The sequence below is a fragment of the Leguminivora glycinivorella genome, chromosome 15, assembly GCF_023078275.1.
Source record: "Leguminivora glycinivorella isolate SPB_JAAS2020 chromosome 15, LegGlyc_1.1, whole genome shotgun sequence".
Taxonomy (NCBI): Eukaryota; Metazoa; Arthropoda; class Insecta; order Lepidoptera; family Tortricidae; genus Leguminivora; species Leguminivora glycinivorella.
This window is the reverse complement of record NC_062985.1, coordinates 1,676,795-1,692,001: the sequence shown is the minus strand read 5'-3', so window position 1 is coordinate 1,692,001 and position 15,207 is coordinate 1,676,795. Positions and strand designations below refer to the sequence as shown.

Below are 15,207 nucleotides of genomic sequence, written 5' to 3'. Positions count from 1 at the left end.
GAGCTTATACGGACATTCTTTGTTGTTAGTGACAGTTGTTCTTATGTTGTTAGTGACACCTTCAAAATCATCGTTGAATTGCTTTTAAGAATATTTCGACTGTACTGTTTCAGCAGGTTTTTTACATATCTTCATTTGTAGTAGTGTAATTGTCTTTAGATGTTTCCAGACCTTCAAACCTTACACCAATCTTAAGGCTGGCAACGTGTTTCGGGTATCCATGGACAGTTATTGTTTGACGACCGGTCTGGGCTAGCGCGTAGTGACCCTGCCTGGTAAGCCGCGGTCCCGGGTCGAATCCCGGTAAGGGCATTTATTTGTGTGATGAGCACAGCTATTTGTTCCTGTCATGGATGTTTTCTATGTATATAAGTATTTGTATATTATATATATCGTTGTCTGAGTACCCGCAACACAAGCCTACTTGAGCTTACCACCGTTGGGACTCGGTCAATCTGTGTAAGAATGTCCTACAATATTTATTTAAAAAAAAATGTAGGACATTCTTACAATATTTATATTATATTATATATTTACTATCAGGCGACCTGTCTGCTCGTTTGCCACTTATGTCATAGAAAACTGCATGTTTTTGAACGAAGCTGAGACCTTTGCTCTGCTTTGTCGAAAAGCGTGACACTGAAATTAACCGTATTTTCGGATACACTAACTTTGCGACTTTGAAGTTGTCACTATAATGGACTTCGTCAAAATAAGTTTCAAAATTAGCTACTACTATGTTTGTCGTTTTGATTGAATCAAACTCGAATATCTAAAAGATGTCACTATACTTTAGTGAAATTGGTCTCAACTAAGTGTATATTTCAAATTTGTTAAGCTGTGTTATATGTATGTATAAGATTTGATATCAAATATACAATTGATAAGAGATCTTATTTGTTTTACTATCCCTCACTCCATTTAAATGTTTTGTTTTGAAAAGAAGTGGCCCGCCGAGTTTCTTGCCGACCTCTCAGTTGGAGGAGGGTACCCCTCCAACTGAGGGGCGAAGTATCTTCTTAGTAGTCTGTGGGGGGGACAGAAATCTTCTCGAGGCTGAGGCGTAGGGTTAGAGCCGGCGTAGCTTTATTTGACGTTCATATGCACATTGTAATAGGTATGCCTACTTAGAAAATAAATATCTCATTTCATTTCAAGAATTTAAAATTCGAAACTTCTCCCACCGTCCTATAAGTACAAATCGCATGGATGTGTACATGCATAATAATTATTAACCAACCAAAATAAACGTCTAACACTAGGGATATTTTGAAAAGCTGTGAAGTGATATGTCTACAGATGTATGTTGTTTTGAGTAGGTATACAGTTACACAGTTTATTAAGTGTTAAAATGCTAAGGTACCAAGTATCCAAGTCATACAATGTCTTTGCCAAGGAGTGGAATGCCCTGCCTGAGTCTGTGTTTCCACATCATGAGTACAATCCAGGTCTCTTTAAAGTAAGAGTAAATAGGTATCTCATAGGTAAGCGTGCCTCACCGTAGACCGCATCATCACTTACCATCAGGTGTGATCGTGGTCAAACGTCTACCTATTTATACTAAAAAAATATATCGGAATAAAAAAAATTAGCACTTCTCTCTTGTGGGTTGAAAAAGCACAAATAAAATAATCTACTTATCGTGTCGCGGGTAATAATAAAACGCACAATTATTGTGAAAGCACCAGTCAATATATTATTCACTAAAATCTCTTAGTATACAAACATGGTAGGTATCAGTGGGTGACATCGACACTAATACAATGTGAATACAATACACGTGCGGCCAACGCGGGATACTCGAGCGTATAGTGTAAGGACTTGGACATATTTTACACACGTACATTTTAACTGGATTACCTTTGGAATGCTGATTCAACACACTAATTTACCTATGCTCTTATGCTGACGAAATGACATACATATAATTACGATAGACATTTGATAACATGGTTTTATGTGTGTCATTCATAGGGTTGTGACATATAGAACGAGAAAAAAATACGGTTTTTACACAATGCGAGAACTCGCATACGAGTTTCAGTCTATTGTGGCATTTGATTGGCTGAAATGCATCTAACTTTAACAGGCCGCAATGTAAGTAACTCGTATGCGAGTTCGGGCGCAGTGTAAATTGCCCCTACCCCTAGTAGTATCATCAATTTGTGATTTCACATTATACTCTAAGATGGTATTTAATTGGTACAATTATATGTTTTCCAAGTCCAAACACTTTCAAACTTATCAACTAACAAAGACTTGCTCTTTTGAAGAGCTTCGCTACACACTCGATTTATTTAAAAGTAAGAAAACAATCGTTGCAGTTTTGAGATAGTTTCTATAATTCCCACATTAAATATCGATTAAGGTCAACTCGAATTCAATCGAATTCACGTCATTGGTTATCCAAAATGATGGATTAAAATGTGTAGTTATGTAATTAAGGCCAAGCATGTTTGAAATTTAATTTGTTCCATTGTGTAACGTAAATGTTTCACGTAAACATTTTAAAAGTAAGAATAAGCATATTCCATATAATTTCGACTGAATATTAGGTGACAGTATTTGGCCCATTTATAATTTAAAAAAAAAACATGTCACGTCTTTACGAAGCAACATAATTATAAGTCAATGGTTTCACAAAGTTAGTAGGTATGAAACTTTTCGTTACACAATGGACATGTTCAGGTTTTCATTGTAACTTTTTATCCATCAAAGTTTTGAAAATGGCGTTTATTTGTGTCACAAGCTTTAAATAAAAACATTATGATCTATGAATTCGTAACTTTTAGTTCTTAAGTGTGTACTTACAATAAGAATTGAATGAAACCGTTATTCACTAAAGCATGACTATTTACATTTACACCAAGGAATGTCGAAGTATGGAGTATCATACAAGATTCGTTAGCATAAGGGGCTTCTAAATCGGCCATATTTTCACTGCAATATGTGGCCTACCACTATTGGCGTCCCTCTCTTACTCACATGTTAGAGAAATACATCAACAGTAGGCGGCCCACAGGTATTGGTGAAAATATGGACTTATAATATAATCATACACAGAACTTTGATTACCTAGTGCTTTCAGCAGGTACATTCAATCAAGCTCAATTTCATACCAATAAAGCTAACTGCAAAGTGGTATCTTTCTATTTTGTACTTTTAAAATGCACAGGGGGGAAAAGACAGAAGCGCTTATGAACATAGTGGAATATTTATGGCTTTCTTTAACAAAAGGCTTCTTATAGTATCATAAATTCCATCAGGAATTGAGATAAAATGAAATGAGCCGCATGAACTCTTCTCTTATGGAAAACCACATCTGTAGCCTGCGTTGCGTATCGTGCAATTTTATTGTCACAACATGGAAAAGTAATTAAATTAGATAATTTTATTGGTCATGACTATTTTCATCATTATCTAGTCGTAGTCGTGCCAAGCTATGTCGACGGCGATTTTGATAGTCTCGTCAGTGCAAGGGCTAAAGTAAACGTCATACCTTTATAAATGTTAGGATTTAAAATAACACTCAGAACGGCGGAGCTGTCAAAAACGCAGTCATTTAAGCTAGATATCGGTTCTATGTTCATTTAATTTAAATAAATTGTTTCGTTATTTGTTTGAAAGTTCGTGAATATATATTTATGTAACGTAATTATTTTATATTACCTTTCAATCATACTTCTGATAAATTGTGACACTAAATATTAAACACTTAATATACTTTCTAATGAGACGATGGTTTTAAAAGATTTTGGAATTTCCGCTTCTTTTATTTGAGTTGATCTTACTATTAACCATATCTACGTTTTTTTTACATGCATGATTAAATAGTAATTAAAACTGTTTTTTTATAAACGTGGATATTAATGGGCTTATAAATATACACTTAATTATTGTAGAAGTAAAAGATTTATTCTACATCCACGAACTACTAATGTTAGTATAAAATAGATTGATTTCCCTATCCTAACTCCATATACATAGTATTTTCTTCTAACTGATAGTTGAGTATTGATGTTAAACTGTAGATGCTTTTAAATTATAAATACCTACTTATAAATAATGTTGTCTATGCTTAAATAGATTATGATTAAATAAATGTTTAACATTGAAATTATATTTAACGATTCAATTAAAACTTTCCTTATATAGGTTCATTGTAACGAAAAAAAGTAATTTAATGTATTAACGTTGATAATTTATTATAATTTCAAAAGTAAGGATTACTTTGAAATTATACTTGAGTAAATATTATTATCTATTGTATTTAATTAATTCCTTTTTGTTCCAACGAAACCATACATCTATAATGTGTACGGATAGCATTCGTTCAAATGGAGAATTTCTCTAGATCAATAAAAGTTGTACTTACATTCCTAAAGGTAACATAGATCAGTAAAGCATAGACAACAATAATCAATTTACTTGTTTATTTTGCTTTAGAAAGAACCACGTAATGAAGGTAGCTATTAGCAGGTGTTGTGTTACCTTTACATTTTTGCGCCCTACTTTAATTATTTGGGTCTTTCTACATAAGATGTTCCAAGGTGACCGATTAGTAGAATGACATAAATAATAGACGACATAATATTATTTTCCACTCAAATACAGGTGCCCTAGCCGAATGGCATTTCTGTGACGCGAAACGAAAACGAAATGCCGCGAAATAGCTCTACCGCGCTGTGATATCTACGAGCGTTTCGTTTCGTGAGCGTTTCGTGAGCTTTCGGCCACGTACCCTGGTACAGTCGACATCCACATGGTACAAGAATGAATGAATGAATGGGGGGGTGGTGGTGGTAGTGGTACGGTATGAGAATAGCAAATATTTCTCATGTTATTTTTGTGCCCACCCTGCCTGCCTCTTTTGGGATAAGTATTTGATTTCAACTGTACCATCTCAGTAGTGAAGCTACTATCTATAGATACCTGTATTGATTACAAAGCCTTAATAGTACCGTAATTTATCTAGTCATATGTCACGGGCCTTCATTAATAATTTACAAATCATCTTGTAAACAAAACTAAATAACGTCCAAACACATCAAGTTTCCTTGATATCGACTTTCATTTTCGAGTGTAACTTTCTTACTGTTCATATCTCAAGACATGTTATGTTCCTACTTCCAAATGTTAAGTACGAGTACATCAAGTGTTTATATACAGATATGTAGAGTCGAATCGAAGCAAGACCGAGGTTCTACTTCTTCACAATAAACCATACAATCTACATCTATATTAAACACGAGATCCAGGTATTTACTACGTTCAAGTTTTAACTACACAAAAGTATGAAAAAGCATTTCGTTTTTGAGATATTGAAGTCGAGTTGTATACAAAACTGTGTGCGTAATACTTCAAAGGGTCCTGAGATCGGATTGGTCGCGAAATAAATGATTTACTAACTACATTATAATTACAAAATTATAGCTAACTCCATATCTTTTGGACTGTGGTTTAACCATGGCGGTGGAAACCTTCGAATTAAAAGTGCATCAATAATAAGTGAATCAAATAAAATATTCGTAAAAATAATATTTAACCTTCTTTGTTTGTGCCTGTTATCCAGCTACAAACAGTTCTTATTGACATACATTTATAAATATTTAATAAAAAATGATGGAATAAAATTAATTCATCGCACACAGAAAACATATTTACACAAATAAACTATAAATGTAAATAACAATAAATGGAATGTTTACCTACGAATACATACATTCCATATTGAGGATGGAGGATTTTAATAAAAATGATAACCTCTCCAGGAACTGCCGTTTTCTTCCTTCACCAATTACCGTTGGACAACAAACAACTTTCTGAGACATTAAGATGAAAAAATCTATTTAAATAAAAAACAGTGGCCAAGAAGATGCCTTAGGATAGGCTGCGGATTAGGCTGCGATGGTGTAGGATACGTACTCTGAATTTACCTCGAAATGTAACGTTTGATCCAATTGATTTGATACTTTTCCGCTTGATAGAAATGTCTAGGCTGGTTGTGGATTTTTTTCAACAAAGTGTCTAAGTTAGTATTTTAGAATGTTTAGGAGTCAAATCCAAACATGTTATACGTACCTAAGTACTTGAGTGAATGCGGTAAAATACGAGTAGTTCCTTTGTGTAACGACAATGTCATATATTTTGCAGTTTTCGTTACACAACGGAACTTGGCGAATTCTTATGTACCATTTTCTGCCATCTACCCAGACACATTAAAAGTTGTAGAATAGGATAGGACTTTTTGAAATTACATTTAAGTAGGAGTAAGTTCTAGGAGTGTAATGTAACAGGTCAGATGACTCAATTGGCCGATTTTAAGTCCAACGAGAGTAAATCTAAGTAAGGTTCCTCTACTTTCTAAAGTCACGAGACGGTATCGAGTCGTCTCACTTCTTCAGATTCTGCGACTAGTGCGATCCGGCTACAATATGACTCATAGGAGAAACGTTACATTCAAATATCAGGTCGAGGGCTCATTTACGCGGCGCGAGAACGCACGACGTCGGTCGACCGAATCGATGCAAACTTAACGTTCCGCAATGTAACGAAAATTGTATGCGAGATCGCGCCGTCTAAATGAGCCTTAGAGAATAATCTAACAGGTCAGATGCCCCAGCTCCCCGGGCAGGCGCGAGACGGAGAGTATGATGCCGTCTCACTCCTTGAGCTTGTGCCAGTCGGCGATCTGGCGGCGCGGCGCCGCCTGCACCTCGCGCCAGTGATGCCGCGCCGAGCCCGCGCCGCTCGCGCCCAGCTCCAGCCGACCGATCACCTGGAAATCATTTTGAAAAGCCGCATGAAGTTGGATAAAACTCAAAAAGAAGAAGCCCGGGGTATAATTTCAAACCGGGCCGACTTCAGACCGATCGAGTGCGACGTGGTCCATTACGGCGGCCGGTCTAGTACCAAACGCGATAACTTAGCTCGTTTTTTGTGACGCGGTCCCGATCCTAATCCGACACCGACGGCTCAGGTCTAGCGGCGGAGGCACTTCAAACATCAAAAGATTGTCAAACATAGGGTTCGTTTTTGGTGTCGCGAGTCCTGGACTCGGACTCTAGATGGGCGAGAGCAGCGCAGTTGGTACTTTTAACGCGAAGGTATGATCAGACATAAGGTTCGCGTCCACTACGCTCGCCGAGTCGAATCTCATTAATTCGCCTTCTGCATTTCTTATGAAACTGCGTCCATTAGCGACGCGTCGATTCCGTCTTAAGTTTTGACTACCGGTCTGGCTTAGCGCGTAGTGACCCTGCCTGCTACGCTGCGGTCCCGGGTTCGAATCCCGGTAAGATGAGCACAGATATTGTTTCCGAGTCATGGATGTTTTCTATGTATATAAGTATTTGTATATTATGTAATTATATCGTTGTCTGAGTACCCGCAACACAAGCCTTCTTGAGCTTACCGTGGGACTCGGTCAATCTGTGTAAGAATGTCCTATAATATTTTATTTATTTATAAAGCGCTTACCTCATTTTTGGTGACACGGTCCCAATCCAGAACTAACAGTTCTAGTGCCACATGGTCAAGAGCGGCGTTGGGGGCAGCTGGCACCTCGAACACGAAGGACTCGTTGAAGACTGGGTTCAGCGTGCGTTTCTTCACGTGCGTCTTCTTCTTGGCTATACGCTGCCCGTTGTACAGCAGGTACATCTTCACGTATCTGTGGAACATAAAAACCAATTCAACATAAATAATCATAAGTATCAAAATTTTAAGACATTTCCCATTCTCATTTCACAAATATTGAAAAAGAATACCATCAATATTCACAGGTTTACCAGACAAAAAAAGGTGGAGTATAAAGAAAATTAAATTAAAGGCAAAGAACAAAAAACTGTAAATACCCATAGTCAGAAGGACTCAGAATGAGAAGATTTTTTATCGGGTTCCTTAAATAAAGGGCGAACAGAAGACACTGATCTATAATAACTGGTGGGCCCTTTTTTTTTTAAAGTTGTCCACTCCACTTTTTTGTAACATGGGTATTTTTTACGCGATTCATACATACAGAATCGCGAGGTCTTTCGATTCTGATAGGGGAAAAAAAATGTCCCAAGATTTCCATACATTTTTCAGACCTTCCATTCCGTTACCGCCATACAAAACGTATGAAAAAATGGTAACGGAATGGGAAAAAAATATTGGGACACTTTTTTCTCCTATTAGGATTGAAAGAGCTCGCGTTTCTGAGTGGAAATCACATAAAAATTTCCAAATCCAAAAAAAAAGTGGGGTGGACAACTTTGAAAAATGGCCCTGGTGGATCTTAAAAGCCAAGCTAATCCCATCCATTTTGAGGAGTTTGGCTATCCAACATGTGTCGGCACCACAGGTTATTGATAAGTTCTGTGGTACGTACGGGTCAGCAAGCCCAGTGACGTCCATCTTGGGCAGGTTGCGTGCCTTGAGGAGCACGACGGTGAGGCGCGCGGCGGCGGGCTGCCAGCACAGCGACACCAGCACCTCGCCGCGGCCTACGCTGCGCATCTGAAATATTGTAGTTCGGTTTAAAGAATATAGCTCTTATTAGTAGTAGTAGTAGTAATCACTTTATTGTGTACAACAGTTTATATACAATTTGTAGGTACAGAGATACAAAGGCGAGCCTATCCCTATAAGGGATCTCTTCCAGCTAACCTTGGAGTAGATGAGAGGATCGTTCCGTAGGTAAAATAGACAAACTTACAGGAGTACAATAAAGGTCAAAAAGTCAAAAGTAATCCAAAATATTGCTAACAAATAAATAAACTACATACATACAAATTGACCCTATAAAATAAATTACATGTTAGAGTACATAAATAAAATATAAAATATGTTGTACGGGTTGTACCTAACCAATATATAAATATATCAATACATATATAAATACCCAACCATTAGTAGATTAATAGCTTAGGATAATCCGCAACAAACACCATTTATAAGTAACTAATTATTAATATTGTCTTCGGTTACCGCGATAGTTAGGTACTCATCAAATAAAACTATGGAAACGGATTAAATCGCGTATAATGAATATAAGGATATATCGCGTATAAGGATATTACCTACGAAATACTAGAAAAGTTGGAGGTGCGTCTCGTTGTTGGAGGTCTTTAAAATGGGTGTACGCTCTTTTCTTGAAGTAACGAATAACGATACAAAAAAGTTTCGATTTCTCTTATAAGAAGATTTTGGTAAATTTATAGTACCTTGAGGCTTCGTGGCTGGATCTCGCGGCAGAGTGCCATAGCCTCGCCGCTCTGCAACTGCAGTGTCGACAGTGGCGCCACCACCTCACCGATTATCTCGTCTCGGGAGTACCTGAAAAATATAAAAAGATAACATAACATAGGCCACTTGCGCCAACGAAAATGGAGGGTTAACCCACCATTTTATATGGAATTTGACAGATGACAGCTCGCTAACCCTGAGTTGTGATTGATGCAAGTGGGCCTTAGTGCGTTATCAACTTATCACATTATCCGATCCGATATCGGATGTCGGAAGGATTTCAATGGAAAAAATCCAAGATGGCGCCTGTAATGTATGGGATATCGTCCGACATCCGATATCGGATCGGATAATGTGAAAAGTGAAAACGCACTTACGTTGATACCTAACTACCTACCTACTTACTGTCCACTGGCTAAAAACAAAAGAATGAAAACTTTGAAAAATATTGACAATGTATTCACCTGTCAAAGCTAAGTACGACGAAGTGCAAAGTGATGGCGGAAAGCTGATGCGGAGCCAGGCCGTAGAATGTGAAGTCTTCATCGTATACGGGGCAGCGAGTCTTGCGCACCACTCTGAAATATGAAGCAGAAACGTAAGTAGATTAGAGATCTCTCGCGCCCAAACATTCAAGGCTCTTCTAACCTTCTTGAGAGGTAAAGTTGGGTAAGAATAACATAGATTACTCGATATAAGAGCAAAGTTATTGGGACTGTCTACAAGTGTTAGTCCTGTCCCAGTGTTTGTGTTTGTCTCCCTAGTCCCTTCCTTCCGTTTGAGGACAATACATTACTTTAAGTAGACCCTCTTTCGATATTTTTTAGTGCGAATGTTTTTATGTTATAATCAATTGCAGAGGTGGTTGCCACAGAATTTTGTACTCATCTTAACCGTTCTGCTAGTCAGAGAGTATTAACTGAATCTTGCATGACGTAAGGATCAGGTCCCTCGGGTCCGCGGCCTGACACAGACACAGACACCACCAGTAAACTCTTTTCATATCTATTGCGACTGAACAAGCCGTGAATTTATGCTGTCGCATGAGGACTCTGCACTGCACACCACCAGAGCGCTATTCTCCTCATATATATTGGAACTGACCTGGTCTTGACTTTATGCTGTTTGTCCGGCAGCAACTGCAGCTTGACATAAGGATCAGGGCCCGCGGGCTCGCGGCCTGGTAGACCCTGGCACGATACCACTGACACCACCAGCGCGCTCTTTTCGTTCTCATATCTGAAAATCAATTTAAACCACTTACATATTGTGGAACTTCAAAAGTTAGAAAAAATGAAAATGAAAATTTTTTTTTCAAGTAGGCATATTACAATGCGAATATGAACGTCAAAGCTACTGCTAGATTAATAATACCCACTTACAAAATAGCTTAAGCCAGTAATTTTGTCCAGTTGTATTACGAATCGAACAACCACATTCAAAACTCCATGTCACACAAGTTTACATTAGTGTATATATATATATATATAACTTTACTACTTCCTTTATAAAATACAACAGCAACACTGGGCTGTCTGTCATGTTGACACTCGTTGAAAAACTAGATAAAATTACTTCTATTCTCCGTGGATAAAATATATGTAGAGAAGAATACGTGTAATATAAAGATAGTCCAACTAACATTGTGCATAATGTAATAAATAAGTTTGTATTCCATGCACGATTGTTGCTTACTGTTCCTGCCACCATTTCATCGCACTCCCAAAAGGTATTCTAAATTAATCATAATTAATATGTCGATGCCTACAAAAGCTCTAAGCAAAGTCTAGACTCCAGATTGAATAAAAGCACTTATTAAACATATCGTGTTACAAAAAAACAGCTCAATTAGCCATTGAAAAGTTGAGAGCCACTACACCCGGTTCAATAAAAACAAAACCAAAATCGATAGCGTCGGGAGCCAATGTCATGTATTGTATGAGGTTTAATTAGATACTTCAGTACTGGAACCCATACCATGAGTTTACCGCGGCAGGATGCGACGCTCTCAGTAGGTTGTCCCATGTAGTATAAATAGATAGGTAGGTAAGCTTGTGTAAAATGTGTAATTTCATAATGTAATATTTGAAAATATTTCAAGTACGTAGGTACGTACGGTTTAGATCCCTGTCATTCTCTGCAGAAGGCCGGATTTTGGTAGTTTATTACAAATCTTTGCAATATTCCAAAATTTTGCTTTAGCAATATTTATTTGTGTCTACAGTCCAAACCAAAAAAGTAAGTTTTACCTTAAGCGCTAATTGCTGTGCTGATTAATAGTTTGTTTCAGATATTTTAACTGGTATTGTCTCCAAGGCACATCGGAACTAAGACATAAATTGAATTAATGTAAAAATTTACTAATATTATAATTATGGAAGAGGATGCGTTAAGAGTGTGAATGCAAAGCACGCGAATATTTACTCCGACATACTCATGGTAAGGCTACTTACAATACAACGTACTAACCTAACACTAAGTATGCGTGCGCTGGCTGAATAAAAGAAATATGGTTGCTGCCGGGGGTAGAGTCGGTCATTACTATTTTATTTATTACCTATATTTAAACGTTAAAACGCTTGGCTAGCCATGGCAAAAAATGCGTAAACCCGTAGGTGATGTTTTGTAAGATGTAAATGAATTAGTATTTTCCGAGTAGGTATGAGGACCTAGATATTTAGTAGTTGGAAATTAATGTATTTTAGATACAAGTAACGTAGGTACGAGTATTTACGTCCTAAACTGAATATGAAATTAAGTTACTTTTTTTATATTAAAAAGGTAATTAAATAAATACCGTCATATTCATAATAAAATACAAAAACACTACACTGTTGTCCTTTGAGTCGTCGGCAACCCGAGCCCTCCTTAGAACTTGTACACTCCTTTTTGCTGTGCGTTTTAACACAGCAAAAGGGAGTGTACAAGTTTTTGATGGGTTGGCAACGCACATGTGACACTCCTTGAGTTGCATGCGTCCATAGGTTACGGTGACCGCTTTCCATCAGGTGGACCGTATACTTATTTGCCACCGACGTAGTATAAAAACACACATGTCAACATATTGTTTCGGCCTAATTCTTATACAATACCCGACCTAGGTATATTACTGCGCACAATATCAATTTTAACTGTCAACACAATGTCGCATAATCCTCATAATATTCAATATTGTCTCAAGCGTTTACGCATAACTGCTTTTCGATTTACGTATGCCAAAAAATACTATTTCTCCACAAATCTACAAACGAAGAAAGTGCTTTACATCAAACTTTAAGCATCTATTTTGAACGAGTATCCAATAAAAGTATTTGAATAAGTAGTGTCCTCTAATCGACCCTACCTAGGTAACAAGGATCCTTGGGTATATAGCATTATCCTCGAGAACGATATAAACCTTTTAAAGCCTTCAGAGGTTCTAAATGTGCCGTGACGTTGGATAGATCTAATTTCCATTTTAAGTTAGGTTTTCGCTTTAGCAAACAGTAACTACATATACCTATGTGCGTATTAAATGTGGATTAACTCCTTCAAAAACTGGCATATTTATTAGATGACAAGATCGCTAAAAAGAAAACCTTCATAAAGCATTTGATTCAAGATTCAGATTCGAAATTGCATGTCATGCTAGGTTAATAACCATTGTATTTGACTCCGGTTTTTGTAGCACGTAGCGTTACACTGTAGCACGTAGCAAATAGTGTAGCTACGACTTCGTGATATTTTGTTTGATAGCGAGAAATCGCATGGAAAAATTTAATGGGTTATGTAACCCGTGCTATGGGCATTTAAGAATAGAAGCATAAATTTAAACAAGAGTAAGTGTGTGTTTTTAAAGCCCATTTTTGCTTTGGTTCTTTTACTTAAGATATAGCTAAGTTCGTCTGTCTGAAGGCTGAGTTTGTCTGCAACGGGCAGTAAAAGTTTTACTGCCGCCACGAGGAAGAAGTAACAAGGCTTTAAATTTTACTTGTCAGGTCGCAAGATGTCTGGTTACGTGGGATACGGTACGTGGCCTATTTATCTGGAAGTAATATTAATAATAAGTATGTGGGGATGGTTTGCGTGGGTTTTGACATATGACAGGAGTAATTTTGACTTAAACTTTACCCCGAATGACATGACAATAACTTGATAATAATAGTGAATTACTTGTTCTAAATCTATCTTGAATACGCGTCTCAGGTTTGGAACCCGTGTTATGATATTTATATTTCTAAAATTGAAAGAATTCAAAAAAAAATTATTCGCTTTCTAGGTTTTAAATTTAAACTTCCAAAACTAAGTTACACTGAACATTGTGCCAAACTTCACTTGCTACCTCTTTACGTCCGGCGCAATATCTCTGACGTAATCTATGTTATGAAAATTGCTCAAAACTATGTTGACTGTCCGGATCTCCTGTCAAGCTTGAAGTTCGTCTCACGCTAAACGAACGTTTCATATCCCCTACGCTAACACTAACTTTAGGAAGAACTCCTTTATTATAAGAGCCACTAAGTCTTTCAATCAAATATGCAAGAATCGAGATTTCATCGATCTGTTCTGTGACAGTTTTGCATCAGTACGCACACTACTGACCCATGACTTCTCCCACTCTCAAATAACACATAAATAGGTTATTGTTTTTTTTTCTTTCCTTTTTCTCTTATTCTCTTATTGTTTGTTCTCAATCATTGCTCAAACTCATTACTGCTGTAGGTACTTTAAATACTGATACATATCATATGTAGTACTAAATCTTCAAATATATTTCAAAATCTTCTGTAACTTTGCACGCATGTACTTTGCCTAGTTTCTATCTGTGGAAACTTGTTATTGGCTCATTGTTTTTATGTTATAAGCCTTATTGTAACTTTAGCTGTAAGTTTTCCTAACAAATAAAATAAAATAAAAATAAAATAAAATAATGCTCAGAAATTCTCGTATGCGCAAAAATCTTCTGGCCAACTCAATACCTATGAGTAAATGGAAGATAAAAATTGGAACGCTTTTATACGCGGAGCCTGGCCCCGTAGCCGAATGGCATTTCTCCGACGCCAAACGAAAACGAAACGTAGTCCGGCTCTGTCGCGCCAATACGCAAGAGTGACAGGGATAGATGGATGCTGATAAGCAATAATGTGTCAACCCACACGCCAACCATTTTGAGAAAATGGCGTCTAAAGATTTTTTCTCATTTTTTTGTGTTTCTCTTAAAAAAAATTGTTTTTATATAGATTGTTGTGTTTTTCAGCTATAATACGTTCAGTAGTAGTGATTATTGTAGCTTAATTTCAAAAAAAACTTCAATTTGACGAAATAATGCCCTTTTCTTTTATTGCGAATTGTTTGACGACGTCTAACTTTTTCAAGACTGTGTTATGATACTTAACCCACTTTTGCTAATTGTTTAAAAATATCTATGAGTCTTAAATAAACATGTTAAAGCACATAAATTGTTGTTGTAAAATACTCTACCTATGCATATTTTTAACTTTATAAGTGTTAAGTAACATATCAGTCATGGTCACTTATGTTATTAGGTATGTAGGAATCAATACATTATTTATTAATCAAACCTTTTAATGATTTTTCTACTCCCGAACTGTTATTTGTCATTTACAGGATTGTGCGTATCGAAAAAACTGAAAACGCATTGTTTGGTTCTGTAATCATGGCAACGCATTGCATTAACGATACTGCGTGCGTGCGCGGGAAGGCTTTGGGCAGCTGAGCTGACAGTGCAAACCTTTGCAATACAGGAAACAGTGTGAATTTCGCGAGAATTATTAAAAAAAAACTATTAAAATTTAAGTGCATGGTCGTTGTAAAAGTATTGTATGCAATGGTGTTTAACTGACTCCAAAATACTCGTGGAAAGTACGCCACTCATATTAAATATCAAGAAATTTTCTTGACCTCCTTTAAACGCCTGTTGAATAAAATACTATAAATTAACTATTAGAGTAATGATCATTTCTAGACACATATTTAAAT

General features: G+C 36.8%; 2 protein-coding genes across 2 annotated transcripts in view; one reads left to right on the top strand and one right to left on the bottom strand.

Annotated features, from left to right (window-relative positions):
• LOC125233768 (beta-ureidopropionase-like) overlaps nucleotides 1-15,207 on the top strand; it is a 494,359-nt gene that overhangs the window by 290,127 nt on the left and 189,025 nt on the right. The gene's annotated exons all lie outside the window — the stretch shown is intronic.
• Nucleotides 1,671-15,207, bottom strand: part of LOC125233761 (synaptotagmin-4) — a 59,032-nt gene continuing 45,495 nt past the window's right edge. The window contains exons 5-10 of the mRNA XM_048139839.1: nucleotides 10,333-10,467; nucleotides 9,693-9,806; nucleotides 9,207-9,318; nucleotides 8,372-8,499; nucleotides 7,480-7,672; nucleotides 1,671-6,778 (exon numbers count right to left, since the gene is read on the bottom strand). Of these exons, the coding sequence (XP_047995796.1) occupies nucleotides 6,662-6,778; nucleotides 7,480-7,672; nucleotides 8,372-8,499; nucleotides 9,207-9,318; nucleotides 9,693-9,806; nucleotides 10,333-10,467 (799 nt within the window). The 3' untranslated portion in view covers nucleotides 1,671-6,661. The remainder of the gene's footprint in view (nucleotides 6,779-7,479; nucleotides 7,673-8,371; nucleotides 8,500-9,206; nucleotides 9,319-9,692; nucleotides 9,807-10,332; nucleotides 10,468-15,207) is intronic.